The sequence below is a fragment of the Tympanuchus pallidicinctus genome, unplaced genomic scaffold (assembly GCF_026119805.1).
Source record: "Tympanuchus pallidicinctus isolate F22 unplaced genomic scaffold, pur_lepc_1.0 scaffold3, whole genome shotgun sequence".
Taxonomy (NCBI): Eukaryota; Metazoa; Chordata; class Aves; order Galliformes; family Phasianidae; genus Tympanuchus; species Tympanuchus pallidicinctus.
This window is the reverse complement of record NW_026294747.1, coordinates 89,921,375-89,939,734: the sequence shown is the minus strand read 5'-3', so window position 1 is coordinate 89,939,734 and position 18,360 is coordinate 89,921,375. Positions and strand designations below refer to the sequence as shown.

The following is an 18,360-nucleotide window of genomic DNA, read 5'->3' as shown; positions in this document are numbered from 1 at the left end:
TCCTTTGGTTTTTGGTTTTTTTTTTTTTTTTTTTTTTTTTTTTTTTGGCTGTTCATGTGACTTTTAATTCTCTTCTTTTTTGCAGAGATACTTTTTTTTGGACAGAGGGATTTTGAAGTATTCTAAATGCCAAGCCGATGTAAGTGATTTAAAATCCTTTAAAGCCAGTATAAGGTAACAACAGTATTTTATTTTATCTGAAATAATAATTTCATATTGATAGTAAAGAGAAATAGAGTTTCAGCAGCTCTTATCAGCAGAGTGAATGCAGAAGAAGGATGATCAAAGCAGGTAATGTCCATCTTGAAGTATTCTGGGGTTATTGCAATCTTTTCTGTTTTCTGCAGATAGAGAGAGGGAAACTTCATGGCTGTATTGATGTTGGACTTTCTGTCATGTCTGTAAAGAAATCAACAAAATGTATAGACTTAGATACTGAAGAGCAGATATATCATCTGAAGGTAAGTCTTTAACATTGTTCAAAATTTGCTCCCCGTACTGTAGGAGTATAACAATGTGAAGTCTTTGTGGTAAAGATCACGTCTATTTTTAACAGCAGGAGATCTATTAATTTCACTTATAGCTTAACTTTTAGTCTCAATGGACTAGTTTTACATTTCACAACATGAGAAGCTTTGCTGTTCCGGACTCAGTACCCCACATGTACCAACATTTGGTGGTAGTTGAACCTTGATGAAACCTCAAAACTTGCAGTTAAGAAGTGACAAATTTTGTTTGCTTTTTTTTCTCTCTAGAAATTGCTAAGCAGTGGGTTTTGCATTGCAATCGTAGCTCTGATAACTGAAGTTTCTTTTTTGTTTTTATTTTATCCGGTGACTAATTTTGTCATGCTTAAGCTCATGCGTAGTATCTTCTAGTAGGAGCAAAACTTTTAGAAAAACTTTCCTGGTATTTTGCCAGTAGAAGTCAACCAGGCTAGCTATCTGATGAGTACAAGATATCTTAGTTTCTTTGCTAACAATTTTGAATGTGGGTGTTATAACATCTGAAATTTTGTATAGGTGAAATCTCAGGAGCTGTTTGATGAGTGGGTGGCAAAGCTTCGTCATCACAGGATGTATCGTCAGAATGAAATCTCCATGTTTCCTCATGACGTCAATAATCTTTTCTTCCCTGTATCTACTACTGTGGATTCTGGCCCTGGTCTGTGTGATTTGACTCCAAGTAGAAAGGTAATAGTGATGATTTACAAACAATGAGCTTTTATCAGTGATTAAATTAGCCTGATTTGTTTTGAAGTAAAGAGCATAATGAAAATTTGTATGGGTTTAATTTGTGGTCTATAAAGAGCAAAATATTATTATCTATAAATTTACTCCAGCAAGTACTTTTCTCTATGATACTGGTAAATTTTTTAATGTTGTCCCAGTGTTTTAAAGAAGTAAATTATATTTTCACAGTGACTTTTAAAACTGGATATTAAGTTGGAATCCTCATGATTTTTAACTGTATACTATTATTTGTCTGATACGTGCTGGTGAATGTTAACATGAGTCACAGAAGAGCACTTAGTTATATCTATATACATTTCCTCTTCTCAGATTTCCATTCTTGCTTTAGCTAATAAAACCTCTCCCTTATACAGTAATACATCTGACTGTGGTTAACTAGTAGATAGGGATTACTGAACAGCTGTAACCTAAGAGTACTATTTACATCTTGTGAGGTAGCCTCACAAAGCAGTGATTTTATTCAGCACCTGAACACAGTCTGTCTCCAGCACTTTCACAAAAGAAATGCTTCTGCTGTAGTGTAGAACCAGACCTCTTTTGAGAAAATATTTTTTTTAGCAATATTGTGCTGTACTTACTGTAACTGTTTTCTGTCAACTCCACAAATATATCTTATGCACAAGTCACTTCTTTGTTATCCTACTGCCTAAGGTATTCTTTTTCCTGGCTATGTTGCTGTACAGCCTGAGCGGGTTCATTTCACACTACCTGTAGTTTGAGCATTTTCTTTTTATTGATTTGATGGAACTCCTCCTGAGCAGTCAGCAGCACATTTATCATTGTGTACTGAGGAGTCTCCATCTGTCAAATTTTAGGTGGATGTTTAGGAGTGCTTTGTCAACTTATCCAGTATTTTTTCTCACACTTCTTTTTTGCCTTCGAAGATGCACAGCACAGTGCATCCTCTGCTACTAACAGGAGAAAAAAAATGTAGGAAATAAATGTGGAGTGTTTATACTTCCCCTTCTGACCCTGAAAGACTGTTAAAGATGAGACAGCATCTCTTATTTAGCTAAGTGTGCGTCTCTGGCTTGATAAAAGTATAATAGCTGCGTAAGACTAAATCTGTGCTGCATTACAATGGGGGTTGAATAGCTGTAGTATCATTTGGAACAATGTCATTCTGAAGTTTGACTGTAGCTGTGTGGAGCTTAGGGTCTGTCTAAAAGGTCCTCATATGAGAGAATATTTGCTACTGTGCCAGGACAATGCTGTAGCTGAATGACAATTATTTTTTTTTTTTTTTTTACCAAGCACAAACATGCCAAAATTGCTTATTGCTATTGGCTGAGAGGGAGGGGATCTGTGCACAATGGCAACTGAAAGAGCAGACTTGCCCTCTGGTAACAGCAGTGTCCAGCAAAGAGCAGTGTGTGTGGCTTTGTGGAGCCAGCACCTCTGTGACTCTGACAGCCAGTCTGCAAGGAAATGGAAAACCTTCTGGGGCACTTGAGTTCTTTTCTCCCAGAAGACAACTTGGATAGAAGGGGAGTACGATGTTGAGGGCAAAAATAGAACATAACAATGTCCATTTATCTCTATGCCTTTGCTCTTAAAGAATAATAGAAAATATATAAAAAGGATCTGCGTGACCAGCATATGTAAAATCTGTGCTTGCTGTCAGGATATTAACTATTTCTTCTTTAGCGTGAGAGACTCTAATTCACTTTTAATTTATTAATCCAGATTTGCACTGCAAAGAAGCCCTGCTTATTTTCATGTGAAAAATAGAAGGGGATAGTTCTTAAGCTGCAGTTAATCACCTTAGCTCTGCTGAAGCTAAATGGAAGTTTGCCAATTTACACCAGCCCTAGGCTAATGTTCATTGATATCAATCCAGTGGATAAATATTTTGGGAAAAACATAACTAGTGAACTCTGCATTGCATTCTGTTTGCCTTTAGAGACACCTGGTCAATTTTCACACTTTTTAAATAGCTCTTAGGGAATGAATGTATGTATCTATGTATATTTATGTGAAATTCTTGGATTCTAATGCTCAACCATACTGATTACAATTAAAATTATGCTAACTGGAGCTTCACAAACTCTCTCTTGACTGTTTCTTAGCAATGTCGTCTTGTTTCTTTGCTCTTAATTATGCCCTTCACGTATATATTTTCTGGAAGAGAATTGGTTATCTTGCATTAGATAAACATGGGATTTTTCTCCCAACATCAACACGTTCCTTATCTTAAAGTTCGGTGCACTTCAGCTTTGAAAGGTACTGGAATCATTTGTGTTTATGTATGTAGATGACTGCAACTCATACTGTTTTATGTATGAATAAAACAGCTGAGCTGCATAGGTTAATTTAAAAACTATTATGTTTATTAATTCTTCCTGCTATTACATGATATATAAATTGATGAATGACATCACCGACACAGTATTTTGCAACTCAAACTGAAGCATGAATTATAAACTTTAGAAGGCTAACTATGAAAACAGCAATAGAATGAGAGAGATATGATGTTTCATATGAATAATTTTAAAACAAGTACTCCTAAGTCTTGGTAAAAGATGGGCGCGTTTTGTAAAATCTGTGCTTTAGAGAAGAGCCAAATGACTTAGCTCTTCTTATCAGTGAAGTGGCCATGTAATGGCAGATAAGCTGAAATTTTAAATAAAATATTGACAAAGTATTAATTGCTTTGGGCAACTTCCTGATGTATATATTAGTAAAAGGCAAAAGATTTATTAAAGTCTTAAAAATAGTTACACGTTTGTTGTTACATTAGAAAGAAAGCAGCTTTATAAGCCACTGTGCACTGATATAACCAGTATTGGGTGGAAATTTCTTTCCACTGGGAACTATTTCACTGTGCTGCTCAATTAACTCTTACTCATCACTTTCAGCATTTCTTGTAGCATCTGATAGTGAGCACTCCTGAAAGTTTGAAAAGGATTACTGAGACATTGCAAAGTGATAGTCTTTACCAAAGTAAGATGGAGGTCATACATGTATTAAGGTCTATCAAGCTAAATCCATACTGAAGTCATATGACTTAGAGTAAAATTTTTAGAAAGCATCTAGGATCATGCTTTCTTCATTGAAAAACAACTCTAAGCTCTGAATAACTATCTGCATGTTGCATCTCAGTTACCTGTGGGCTTCTTCAGGAATTATATAAAAGGAAGAGAATGTGCTGTTTTGGTTCTGTGCCTCATGTGGCACTTTAAATGTATTAAATTGATTTAATTGATGCAGAGTTCTACCTCTCTTCAAACTTCAGTTTTCAGCAAAATTTTATTATCTCTTTTGTATCTGCTTTTGTATGTTATGTCCTGACAATGCACTCGATGACTATAATGCATAATCCAGTTCATATGCTTTTTTACTGCCGTGCTGCTGATCCCTTCAGTCCTTGTCACTGATTGTGGACCTCAATTATGGCTTGTCAAAATCTGTTCTTATGAGTTTATAACATTATTTGTTTATTTTCTTGGTTTTCTCTGTAACAGGCAGGAAGCTTGACCAAACAAAACTCGCTGTCAGCTGGTGGTAATTTGTCATTTTCCTTTTCGAGTAATGAGTCCAGGATTCCATCTTGGCTGCAGTCTTCTGAAGACATGGAAAAATGCTCAAGAGGTAATGATATTTGAAGGAAGAAGAAAATAAGCTGATATTTCCTTTACTACTTCTTGACAATGACACTACAATAGCATAAGTAGTCATTACAGTTTTTTCTGAAACAAGAGGAAGGTGGAAAGAGGTAGTTGTTGATTTCCTGTCTGCTTGCTTGTTTTCAAGAGAGCTAGTGAATGAAGAGGGTACCAGTTTGAAGGATCTCTTAAAGGAACCTATGTATTCCAATGTATTTTCTTTTACGACCGTTACACTTGTTAGTAAAACTTGAAGTGTCTTAAACTGGGTTCCAAATCACCTTCTGCCCCTGCTTTCCTGAAATAATAAAGATCTCTTGTATGTTGGTAAAAGTGTCTGCATCATGCATGTTTTTTTTTTTACCTACTATGAGGTGTTTCATCTCTAACTCTGCATGAACTGTTCAGTCTCAAAGTCTACGGCATTTTTACCATCTCCACAGGTCACTAGTTTGGGTGACTAGTCCTATATGGCAGTAACTCATTTTATCCTGTATTTCTACAACCAACTATGACAAAACACCATATATCACTATACAGGCTTTATTTAATATTATGATACAGGCTGTATTTAATATTATGAAGACAGAAGGATGCAAGCTGTTTTACCCAGTTGTCTAATATTCTGTTTTTTTTGTCAAATAATAACTTAAGCCAGCAACAATGAAAATAAAGCTAGCCTATAAACAAAAAACTTTCATTATATTTGTTACTTCACAGCAACTGAAAATATTCTTCTGTTCAAAACAGATTTGTCCACTTGTCATGCATATTTACTGGAAATGAACCAGCTGTTACAGAGCATGGATGTCCTTCACAGGACCTATTCAGCACCTGCTATAAATGCTATGCAGGTTTGTTGTTTACAAAACAAAAAAACCCTTTTCCCTTGCTATTCCAAAAAGCAATCCCTAATTCTAAATGATCAAATTATTTACTCTTAACTTTGCTACTTCTATGACCATCCATATTTTGTCTTGCTTGTTATTAAAAGGTTGGACCTTTTGAAAGCCCAAAGAAGGAAAAGAGAACACATAGGAGGTGGCGATCTAGAGTTGTTGGGAAAGAGGCTAAGGGAACATTACAGGTGACTTCAGTCCTTTCAGTAGCCCATCTTTTCTTCAATTCTTATTTATTGATAATTTCTTGGCATAGCCAGTTTAGGAAATAAGAATCCTTTTGAAGTACTGTTTGACTCTGACTCATTTTATGCAGTGTATGTAATGTATGCAGTGTATGTGATGTACAAAACACTAACATGTCCTTGTTAAAATCTGCAATAGGAGCTATACTAATTTGTTCAGGAGATAAACCTGGTTTTCACTCATTTTTTCTAGTTTGTCTCCAATTGGTGGCATGGGAGGTGTATCTGCTATTTTTTCCTCTTTTTAGCAGTACCTATTTTTGCAAATTCTCCAGGTAGTTTTTTTTGTATTTGCATCCAGTGTGCTTGTTATTAGATGCTTATAAGCAAAGAAAAAAAAATACTATTGCGTATGTTACAACTCTCAATGGACTTCTTTCTTGGAGTTTTGTCAAATCTCCAACTATGAAATCTTGGGTAAAATTTTGTCAGTGTTTTCATCTATTCCAAGACTTTTGCTAATGGTAGTTCAGTTAGCTTTGGTGTCCAGATACGAACAATTAAAAATAAAATTCTTTACAGTTTGTCTAAGAAACAAGACAGAGATGATCACAAATTTACTGTTATCCTTACAGGTGCCTTCAGTATTTTCTGCCCCTATGAGACTACATGCTTCCAATCCTAACTTATCTACAATAGATTTTGTAGAAGAGAAAAACTACTCTGATGGCTCTGAAACATCATCAGAATTTACTAAAATGCAGGAGGACTTATTTCATATTGCACATAAAGGTGAATAAAGTCTGTTTTTCGTATTTTATATCATCTCAATTTAATGTGATTTCTGAAAACAGGTCCTTTTTAATATTTAGAAAAAGCACAAAACGCCCTCCCTTTAATTCCCTTGTGGGACTGTGAATGTTGATGTCTTGAGTCTTTTGAACAAAATGACTTGTCCCATTTTTATTTTTTATGAAGGGCCTCCCTTTGTTTAATATGTTAGATCAAGATTCTGTTTGTTGCCCAAGTGTAGATGAGCACAAGTATGTTTGTATACTAACGTTGGCTCACAGTATTTGAGAGTTCACCATTTGCTGGTGATGGAAAGGTTGCTATGGTAGTAACCTATTTTTAGTGAATACATAAGAGTAAAATCATGTGAAGCCGCAGGAGGGGCAGCTTGACTGTAAATGTTTTGTCTCTTGAAGTCATTCTTCATAGAAATACTTAGCCCTGTCACCCTCAGACCAGAAACATTTTTATTAAGTGCATTTATGTCTGAAAGACTTTTGGAAGGATAGGCGTTGCTCCTTTTTGCGTAAGATGAGTTGTTTGATGTTACCAGTATGCATTCTTTCATTGTTTTTGCCCTCTGGTGCTGATGTATCTTGATTCTGTTATGGAAAGAATATATCTATCTCAGCAGTAAACTTTATAAAGTAAATTGTAATCAAAACTGATGCATGTTTTCTGAAAATAGAAAAGAGGGTGGGAGCACAGCTGGAAAAGTTGCTATCTACAGGAGCACTTGAATTCTCCTGTTCAAGATGATGTTAACTAAAATGTCTGTGTCACAAGTTTTGGTTAGATTGAACTATGCACTAAAGGGACAAAGGACTACATGCTATTTAATACAATACATTTTATTAAGAATGCAAAAACTACTTTATACCACCAGCTTTCTGGAAAAAAAGTGAACTTATTCTTTGACATTCGATACAGCTGAAATGTATCGTTAGTACTTTATTCTATAAACGTTCTTGAAAATTTATGTTAGTATACCAGCTATTAAATGAGATGTAAGGTCACTGAGGGTTCTGGTCATGTCTCCTACATGTGAAAGGCTAGTGTAAAATAGATTGTAATGGACACATCTTCCTCTTTACCCCCAAGGAAGTTGTTAGATTTCTTCACATAGATTAAACTGTGAAAATTAGTTTTGATAATGGTTTCTGATGATGAAATACACTTAAGGATTATTTTCTTTTTAAGATTAAGTTATCTTACGTGAAATACTCAATAAGGTAATAATTATACAGATGAAATCTGGGAGATATAAAACAGGCCTTGTTCTTTACTCTTCTCATGCATCTACACTCAGGGTTTGTTTGTTTGTTTTTTTAATCTCCATTTCACTGGTAAATTCCCTGATAAATTTTTGCCTTTCCTATTCTTGTGATTTTATTGTAAGACTTGAACAGTCCCTCAAAAATCTGCTAGTTCTGCAGAATGATGAATGTTGAAGGACTACATAAACATTACCAGATTAAATTTTTATTCCTCATGGCTATGTAAAAGATGTCTCAAAAAAACCTTGTGTGATCTATTATCTAATTTGCCTGTTTTGGGCTAGTGAAAAGAAAGAAATTCACTCAGAAAGAAGTGGGAGCATCATTGCGTTCAGGATCTCAGCTGTTGAGTCAATAAATCATCTAACAAGCTGAAATGTCATTGTACCCAAAATGAATCACCACTGTTAACTTGTGGTGAAAATACTAACTCTATAGCTGTGACACTGTATGTGTTATAGCTGCCTTCTTGAGTGATTTATTTTTCTCCTTCTCTCCCCTCCCCCACTGGAATTCATAAAGGAATGTGGAGTAGAATCATGACCATCTGAAGATTCAAGCTAATTGGGAAACAAAAGCAAATGAAGAGCAGCCGTGGTTAGTTAGCTTTGTTGCCATCTGTCACAAATTAATCAAAGCAGTTTTGACTGTGGCTAATATAGTCATCGTGTTAGCATTTACCATAAACATTTCTCCTGTTAAAAAAAATAAAATCTGATAATATTGAATAATATACTATCCTGGATCTCTCAAACTAGATTCTTGTTTCTATCTCCATAAATGATGTTTCATTGAAATTTGACGTAACTGCTGTGTTATGTGTAGCTGCTTTTAACCTCATTTTTTTTTACAAAATGGTTCTAGTGTACTTCACCTTGAAATCAGCTTTCAGCAGCATATCTACAGAGAGGGAAAAGCTGAAGCAGATGCTAGAGCATGAGGCATCATCATCTCCATCTGCACAAATAGTTGGCTTGAAGAATGCCTTAACGTCTGTAAGTGATATGCTGAAGTTCAGCAAGCTTCATTATCATCAGTTATTACTTTTAAATTTTATAGTAGTTAATTTCCATTTTGTTAGTGTCTGCTCTGTGCTAAAATTTACAATATTGAAGAATAATGAGTCATGATTATACATGGTATTTTACAAAGACTGTCTTTCCTAAATGGTAAAGGTACTGTGAAATCACGAAGACTTGATAGATCACACTGTGCCCCTAAATAAATGTGTTACTTGATGCTAAGTATGAGAGTTGCTTTGTGACTGAGTCTACTTTGTCTGGATCAGTCATTCCATTGTGATATGCTGTGGCTTTTCCTAAACAGCACCAAACATTTGCTATAACTTGACACAAAATAAAGAAAGGAGCAGCTGAAGGCACTCGGCTGTCCTTTCTGTTGCACCAGAGCTTTGCTGCTCTGCACCAAAATACTGAAAAACAAACTCAAGTACAGCTTGTTTATATTGGGTTCCACCTTCATCTGTTAGTCATCTGAAAGCAGCAATGGATTAGTTAGAACAAAATCCTAAATGACAAAAGATTATGCTCTTTAAAAAGTTGGTTGGATTTGGTTGGTACATTTTTTTCAACATGAACTGGTCTCAAACTGTTTCAATACATCAACAGTAACCTGATTTCAGAACAATGAGGGCCATCATTACCATGATCTTAAAATTTCAGTCTGTGTTTCAAATTGCTAATCAGAGGCAGGAGTGACTTTGATTAAATGTGGTATAGATCTTAAAATCAGTTCAATATAAAAGGGTATAGATCTTAAAATCAGTTCAAAATAAAAGCTTGCTTTGTATTACAAAAGTTGTGTGTGGTTATAGCGTTTTAGGTTAAAATGTTTCTTTCCCTAGACATGTAGATGTTGTGATGTTGTCATAGAATTTGGAGAACAGTGGAGCTTGTTGCATAAAACTACAGTCACTCATTTGTTTTTGGCTTTCAGCTGTTCCACTTGGGGCATCTAATTGGGTGACTTCACTTTTTCCAATGTTATTTGCTTAAAATTTTACATTTAAAAAAATCAGTTCTAAGGTTTGTGAACTGAGTGAACACTCAGCTAAACCTAGATTCTTTTTTAAGTGATAAAATTCTGTTCATCCTCTGTCTTTTAAAAATCATGCTCTTTGTTCTTATTTGTTATTTAATAACCCTTCTGTAACCCATCCAGATGCGATTTCTGAACTCTGGCAGTTCCAGCAGAAGTAACATCTATGTGAAAGCTGTTCTTAGCCTTTAGCTCTGTAAAGCTGTGATGCCAACAGAAACTTTCTCACCATGCACAGCAGAGAATCCTGTAGGAGAAAAGAATGAGCTTCCTTTGAAGTGTTCTGGAAACACAGATATGATAAACTCTAAGACTGTTCCTTTCAAGAGAGTCTTGTAATCATGACTTCAGTATTTGTTTTTTATTAAAATTTTTATTCAGTTCATAAGGACCAAAACTCATACAGGTTGAAAGCTATCAACTGTTAGGCTGTTTGGTTCTTAATGATCTGGCAGGGGAAGAAATCAAAACAAAGTTGAAGTGCATAAAACACATTTTTCAGAATAAGCATCTCCGCCTTTGCTTTTCCCTTATCAGCATGCTATTTTTGACCTCCACACAGCAAATAGACAAAAGTGAACAGAAAAAGTGAATGGAAGAAAGCACAAGAGAAGGAAGTGATTTTAGCATGATATACAGGAAGGCTATATAAATTCTTTATTGTATTAGTTTGATGATGTGGGTATAATATGTAAGACTGTACACTTGAGAGACGAGTGCTAAATGCTAGTATGTTGAAGCTAGACCACACAAATGTAAAGCAAGAGAACACTTCTTCTCCTATTCACCATTACTTCAGACCTACTGTCTTTCCTACTTCCAACAAAAACTACTCTCAGAATCAGAATTGGACAAAGTAAATGCATAAATTGCAATGCTCTCGTATTGATTCACATTGCAGAAGCAGGCAGTAAAGCTTCAGTTTTGTTCCATCCTGATGGCTGGATTGTTTCTTTTAATTTTTGTGTCTATCAGAGTCTCTGCTACAGAAGGATTTTTTTTTCCCTAAATATTTCCATTAAAAGGCTATCAGGACACACACTGTAAACTGTTTTTTGATTCAGTGTTAGAAAGAGTTCTGCAACTCTGCTAGCTGTAGAGAATGACTTGGAATGGACAGATTATCCTGTCTACTTTTGCCAGAAGAAGTATTTCAAAATAGTAAAAAATCTAATTAATTTAGAATACAGCTTAAAGCAGGCTGCCATAGAAGAGATTTGGTATGTAAAGAACAAATCCTAGGAAAAGAATGTTACAGAAAAATCTTTTCTTCATTCTCACTTTTACTTTGATACAAAGCTGAGACCAAATATATCTCATGCTCTCGGTACTTCCAACAATCTAAGGATTTGCACAGATTTTGCAGGATGAAGAAGCACTAAACTTATTCCTCAGATTCCTATCCAAAGTCACCCCTTTCCTTTAGCTCTACATCAAACCATTCATATTCTGTGGTGGAGCATATTTCAGATGTATCTTAGCAAGAAGATTCACTGCTGTGTTTCTGTATGACAGGAGAAATGTGAAGATGTTCAGGTGGAAGAGACCTCTTTTGTAGCAGTTTTTAAAGGAGAACATGTTAAAATAAACAGAGTAATCTACGTAGCCCCATCAGAAACTTAAGTATGCTTCTTGGTTCTCTTGAAGAAGATGAGACAAAAAAAAAAAAAAACAAAACTGTTTTATGCTTGCTTATTCCTATATTTGCTTCCCTCTGTGGTTAAATCAAATTTGAAATCCTTATGGATGATCAAAGGGCTGGGGCTGGAACATCTCTTCTAGGAAGAAAGGTTGACTGAGCTGGGATTAAATCTCTGGGGAGACCTTATTGCAGCCTTCTGATACTTGAGAGGGAGGGCCACAAGAGATGAGGAGAGACTTTACTGGGGTATGTCTTGATAATAAAAAGAGTAATGGTTTTAAATGAAAAGGTAGATTTTAGGTAAGATAAGGAAGAAATCCTCTACTATGAGGATGAATAAGGCTTTAGAACAGGTTGTCTAGAGAAGCTGTGAATGCTCAGTCACTGGATGCATTGAAGGTTGGATGTGACCCTGGGCAGCCTGATCTAGAGGAAAGTTCCTGTGACAAAGTGGTTGAAACCATATAGTCTTTAAAATCCCATGCCATTTTATGATTTCATGGTTGACAGTCACCAAGAGGAGATAACAGCTGTCCCCTAAGCATACCTTTCAGAGGTCAAGTAAACATCCAGGAATTATAGACGTAGTCAAAGCAGCAGGAAAGCATCTGAAAAAAAAAAAAATACACAAAAAAATAAATCTCTGGTTTCAGGGAATAAATAAGCTCATAGGGCCATCCAAACACCCCAGCAGAGTGAAGTCTTGTCAGACTCTTGGTTCAGGCTAATCCTCAAGCAACAAACAGGCTCCTAGAGCTTCTCCACCTTCAGTAGTTCCAACAGAGTACAGGGGAAAACGCACCTGATCTCAGAAGTAGTATTGTCTAGAGGACTGCAGTGGGGGCAGTGGCTGGAGGAGTGCTAGCTAGTCCATAGAGTGTGTGTTGTTTGAATTATTCTGCACAGCTGGGAGACAGTAACTGCTTCTGTGTAACTTTATGCTCCATGCACTTGCAAAAGAATATATTACCATAAGTACAGTTGGTCTTACAATGCTACGTGTAATTGTAACACTGAGGAATTGGATTCCTCTTCATGCATAAGCATCCCAGTTTCTGAAATGAAGCAAAGAAAGAGCTGTTTCACTATCAATATCTGTAGAGGCTTATTTTTTAAATGGAGTAAATTTAAAACAATGCTCATTATGCTTATACATAATTATAAAGCAGTAGAATATAAAATAGTATGGAATATTAAAAAATACATAGTACAACTGTAGTTAATACAAATACATATTTTTCTCAGCAAAAAAAAAAAAAAAAACAAACAAAAAACAGAGCTTAGCTGTTGTTTTTTTTGTTTGGTTGGTTCTTAAGTATGTTGTTTGTTCATAGTTTTTCTGTATGGTTGGAGGAGTCTTTCTCCCCTAGGGCCTCATTACATCCAGTGAAGCTTGCCCCCTGCCATTTCTGGAATTGTCGCTGGGAAAACAATGTCACGTACAGTGGTTGTCTTATATTCATTCAGAATATTTTCTGTTCTTGCCTAGTGCAGTAGTACCACTTCAGTTGAGGTGCAGCAACAAAAGTGGAAGATAGCTTTGTCTTACTAATTAGTCTGAAGTCTTACATCTCTGTTAGTGGAAGACAAAGGGAACAGTATATCAGCTTGATGAAAAAAAAAAGTCACTTTTCAGTGTGGCAAGAATGAGAACATTTAGAGACAAGATAGAGGTGAGGGAAAGGAGATTAAAAAAATGATGATGCACAAAATTCATTCATTCTTAATTATATCACCTTGCACAATCTAGTAACTTGAAAGTGCCATCCCTGGCTCTTGTTCTCCACTTGTCTTCTCCCTCACACTGAACAGAAATAATTTTAGAGACAAGGTACAAGATTTTAACCATTTATAACAAATAATTTGCTACCAGTAACCAATTATGTGTTTAATACTGCATTTAAAATACTCCTTCCCTTTCTTTTTACACAATGAAACCACTGTTCAAATTAGTTGAGAGAACTTTATATCCCCAATATTTTTGTTAAATATTCCAGGCAATAGCACAAAACACAGATCTAAAAGACCGGTTACGCAGAATACATGCCGAATCTATGATCCTTGATTCAGCATCTAATGCAAAATCAAGTCCAGATTTGGTGAAGGTGGGTATGGATTTCCTCTTTCAGTGATCTTTTCCTCAAGCTCCTACATCTAGATAGTGTTTTTGTCCTGTTCTTCATGTCTTCCCTGCAGTGTATTGTGTTAGCAAAATGGGTCCGCTTTTGTGATTATGAATCATTTCTGTTGATGCATTGTGTTATATTTAATTTCAAAGATTTTCCTTGTGAGCAGTTTTCCCAAGCATACCACCATTGCTTTTGCTACTGGCTCCTGGTATTCTCCCTCACCTCCTGCCCACTTCCCATTCAGCATGAACAAAGCTGCCTTGTCACCTGCTGCCAGTGGTTCTCTCTCCTTGCATTCTCCTGTTAACTTTCATGCCTGTCTGAATACTGTTAGCCCAGAACAGTAACTACTGGTGTGACTGACTTAATGTTTAGAGCCATTAATAGACTTTTCATGAAAGAATCAAAGAAATGAAATGTATGGGATCTTCAGCCATTTAGTTCTGTGTGTTTGAGAACAGGGAGTCTTCTGCATATCCAGTTAGCCAGTCTGAGATGCACTGAAGTACTGGCAGTTTTTTGGCTCACTTCAGAATGCATATGAATGTGGTGTATTTATAGATCATAGGACCTAGATGTTTAAGATTCCAATAAGGGAAGCAAGAACTTATTTCTGATGAATTTTCCTACATGCTGACTGATACAGAAACTTCTGCTGTGCTTGTATAATAAATCCTGCATTAGAACTTGAATGGATGTAGTGTTGGGTTTTATATAACATACTATTTCCTTTCATTTTTAAAGGCAGTTTAGTCATTCAGTCTGTTCATTCCTATTTTAGTTCCATTTTAGAAGTACTGATTTTAGTCATATTTTGCCTCTCTTTTCTTTTAAGGTAATTGATCATTTCAGTGTCTTTTGTTTTTAATCCCATAAAGTTCTTGAGTAGCACTGGTATACAGAGAGGCATTAATGAATGAGTACATTGGTTTTTAATTTCAAGAGCAATCATCATGTTTAGTGGAAGACCTTGTAAAGATATTGGGTTATTTCTCACACATAGAATTATAGAATTGCTTAGATTGGAAAAGACCTTATAGCTCATCAAGTCCGTGCTGTATGCACTGCATATATAGTGACAAAATTAGCTTTTAAAATGTCCTTTAGGGCATTTGTTGATGAAATCCCTCTGGAACTTACAGACAAAAATCATTTATACTGGAAAATTTTCATATTAGATTGTCTGAGGACTGCAATACAGTACTGTTGTTGTGAGGTCACTGCACAAAGCTTGGCTCTAGATGATATATCTGCTGCTATGATAGGCCTGTGGAAATTGAAGCAGTATTAACTAGTTTTTCAAGCCTTTGCATAAAATGAACATTTACTTTATATTTTGAGTCATTTATGGTGCAGTTCATCATGCCACAATTGAAACATGAACAAAGACAAAGTGAAGCTCTCATGTGATTAAATATAAAAACAAAGTGTTCTTTTATGAGCCTCTTCTGCTCATTTTGCTTCTGAGATTCAAAATAGAGTTGGAAACAATCCCAGTAGCACTCTTCATGCACATAGGAAATTTTTTTTTTGACTTGCAGGCCAATGTAACTGCCTTCCCCCAGAAGAGTCAATTTTGAGGTTACTTCTTTCTTGTGGCTTTACTGGGATTATACAATTAAAAAAAATTAAATAAATAAAGCAGAAATCTTCTGTAAGTAACAAACCAAACTGTTATCAATGTCACCATTATCAGCACACAGTGAATAACATTCTATATTGTAATAAAACCAACAGAGAAGCCTCAAAAGATTTGTCAGTTTGATTACAGACTTCCCAGATAATTCATTGAGTTCTGAAAGTAAAGCTCTAAAAATTTTTTAATTTTGCAATTCCTACAAAATTATGATAGCAAGGGCAGCCATGGTTACAAGAATGCATCACGTACAGAAAGAAGCTTGAGAGCAGCTGATATGCTAATTTGGACCAGCCAGCCTTATTCCTTAGTAGGGATGGAGCTATGAGGGAACTACCAATACTCACTGGTAGTCCCACCTTTGCTATACTACATTTGGCAACTCTGCTTATGCCAACTACCTACAGAGAAAACTTGGGGTTTCTGCAGGTGGAGGTCATGAAATCTGTACATTTTGTACAAACAGAACTTCAGCAGCAAAAGCAATATCATTGATGCAGCTTTGATAATATGCTGGCTTGAGTTGATACACAGTTCTTGGGTGTGAATATGAAGCTTTCTGAAGCATAGCAAGGAAGGTAGCCAAGTGGAGATAATCAGGAAAACATTGCTATTGCATAGAAAATAACTTCAACCCTCTGAATTTGTGTGCTACTGCTTGACCAGACTTGCATTAAGCAAGGCCAGGGAAAAGAGAAAACTAGTATGTTTATTAAGATCAGCAAAGAATGAGAATCCAGCATGTAGTTAAAAAAGTTGGAACTTTCTCCTTTGTGGGGATTTCTTAGTGATACACTTGCATACGCATCTGGCTGAACCTCTCAAATATCAATGCATTTTCACATTTTTTGTCAGAGGAAGTAGTACATGGCACAGTATGAACTGATCTACTGAATTGTAGATTTTTTTTCTTTTTTAGTCTATTTTCATTTGGTTTTAAATACCCTCCTCAGAACATGCTACCTTTCGCTAAGTTTGAAAAGGAGCATGTGCAATCTTGTCCCAGGTGTTCTACAACCCTTTAACTTATGTGACTGGATTTATATGCGTGAATGCTATTTGTAGTATTCTTCCTCTCAACACTTTGTATTTCTTTTGAACAGGAAAATTCAAGAGAAGAAAACAGAGGTCTGGTTCACCAGATCTCCAATGAAAGCAGACTGTCTATTGCTGACTCTCTTACAGAATTTTTTGATGCACAGGAAGTCCTACTGTCTGCTAGTTCTTCAGAAAATGAGGTCTGAGCTTTAAGGTTGACACTTTTCTTATCTAGTTCATTATCTGCTACTCAACATGTGGTCTTTCAGTGTGCTAATTGCACATCAGATGATTTGACAAAAATAAGTTACTATGCTGCTTGTGTTCATTTGTTATCTCTTTACAGTTGAATGTAAAAAATTATTGTGGAAAAGTCTTATATGCACATTGAGGAAAATGGCAAACAGGTAGCTCATATGCAGGCACTGCATATATTGTATGATCTGCCTTGAGTCATCGTGCAAGAGCTAAGGAAATTCTATCACAGAAATATAAATATATATCTGCCCTTTAGGTATACCGTGGGGCCAATACTACAGATACTAAAAGTTACTAGCTCACTTCTCCAGGACTCCCTAAATTCTTGGTGTTTGATGTGGTGAAAGCCCTTCTAGCTCTGAGACCAAGAGAATAAAGCACATTTTCATTAAGATAAAAAACTGAATTATCGCTGATGGTAATAATTCCCAAAGTATTTAATTGTGAGGTCCACTTAGTACTTTTCTCCAATACTGAAATACAGCTTAAAAAGTTTGGATCTACAAGAAATATTAATTGCAGCAAAAAGTAACAATTTGTGTGCACGTGGAATTACTTTAATGGGTATGTTAGTGAGTAACATATCTTATCCTGCACGTAGGTATCAGATGATGATTCATACGTAAGCGATATCAGTGATAATGTCTCAGAAGATAACCTAAGCAATGACATAGAGAATGAAAGACAAACTTTAGGTAAGTTGAGGGTCTTATGATATCATGTTTTGGGAATTTGTTTCTTGTTTGGGGTATTAATTTGCGTTTTGTTAGAAAACATTTGATATTACAGATTGTGATATAGACAGCTTGTGTGGTCTTTTTCCCCTCTTATCACCTCGGACTGCTTTTGAGCAGCACATTCTGTGGGGTTTTGATAAAAATCTTTTGACCACTGCACTGTCAAAAGTCAGACCAGATGACAGCAGTGATCCAATCTGACTTGAAAAGTCACTGATCCAAGCAGAAGGTCAGGTGTCTTAGTCTCCTTCAGTGTTGTTGTGGCTGTTTTTCCACAGGTCTTGCAAACCAGAGGGGATTTCTTTTCATTAGGAGTGGGCAAACTACACTGTAGAGAGAAATCTCATCCTTCTGACAAAAATCTCATTCATCTGAATCAAAATTGATGTATAACTAAGCAATGTACCTGTTGCAGAATCTCATAGCTCTATTTTAATTCAATAGATGTAATTTCATTGCACACCTTCAACTATTTATTCTGGTCTGACTGCTTTGACAACTCTGGCCACCTCAGGTATTCTTGTGGTTAAGTCTTTTTTTTTTTTTTTAAATATTAGCAAACCCTAAGTTCCAGAATTGCTTCAGTTTTTCTACCTGTTAAGCAGGTAGAAAGCAATATATGCAATTAAATAAGCAATACATGGGTATATCTAAAAGTCAATGTGGTTTAACATTTTTAAAATGCTCAGTGCTATGGCAAGCACAGTAGGAAAGCCTTCATGTAAATCTGTGGCACAGTAGATTTCCTTGGAAGCAGTATTAAAAAAAAAAAAAAAAATAGATAGGAGTTACTTTGGTGCTTGGATCTGTAATTTATTCCTTGTCTTCTGAGAAGTGGCAACCTAATTGAA

General features: G+C 35.7%; 1 protein-coding gene across 14 annotated transcripts in view; it reads left to right on the top strand.

The window, feature by feature from the left end:
- The window catches only part of OSBPL3 (oxysterol binding protein like 3), an 88,200-nt gene that overhangs the window by 50,702 nt on the left and 19,138 nt on the right, over positions 1–18,360 (top strand). For 12 of the 14 annotated variants that reach the window (XM_052693543.1, XM_052693533.1, XM_052693535.1 and 9 more), the window contains 11 exons: positions 86–139; positions 348–461; positions 1,023–1,193; positions 4,718–4,844; positions 5,609–5,712; positions 5,853–5,945; positions 6,578–6,734; positions 8,876–9,006; positions 13,709–13,816; positions 16,580–16,714; positions 17,374–17,467. In XM_052693543.1, coding sequence (XP_052549503.1) covers positions 86–139; positions 348–461; positions 1,023–1,193; positions 4,718–4,844; positions 5,609–5,712; positions 5,853–5,945; positions 6,578–6,734; positions 8,876–9,006; positions 13,709–13,816; positions 16,580–16,714; positions 17,374–17,467 — 1,288 coding nt within the window. The remainder of the gene's footprint in view (positions 1–85; positions 140–347; positions 462–1,022; positions 1,194–4,717; positions 4,845–5,608; positions 5,713–5,852; positions 5,946–6,577; positions 6,735–8,875; positions 9,007–13,708; positions 13,817–16,579; positions 16,715–17,373; positions 17,468–18,360) is intronic. The other 2 variants (XM_052693545.1, XM_052693544.1) reach the window with 1 other exon arrangement.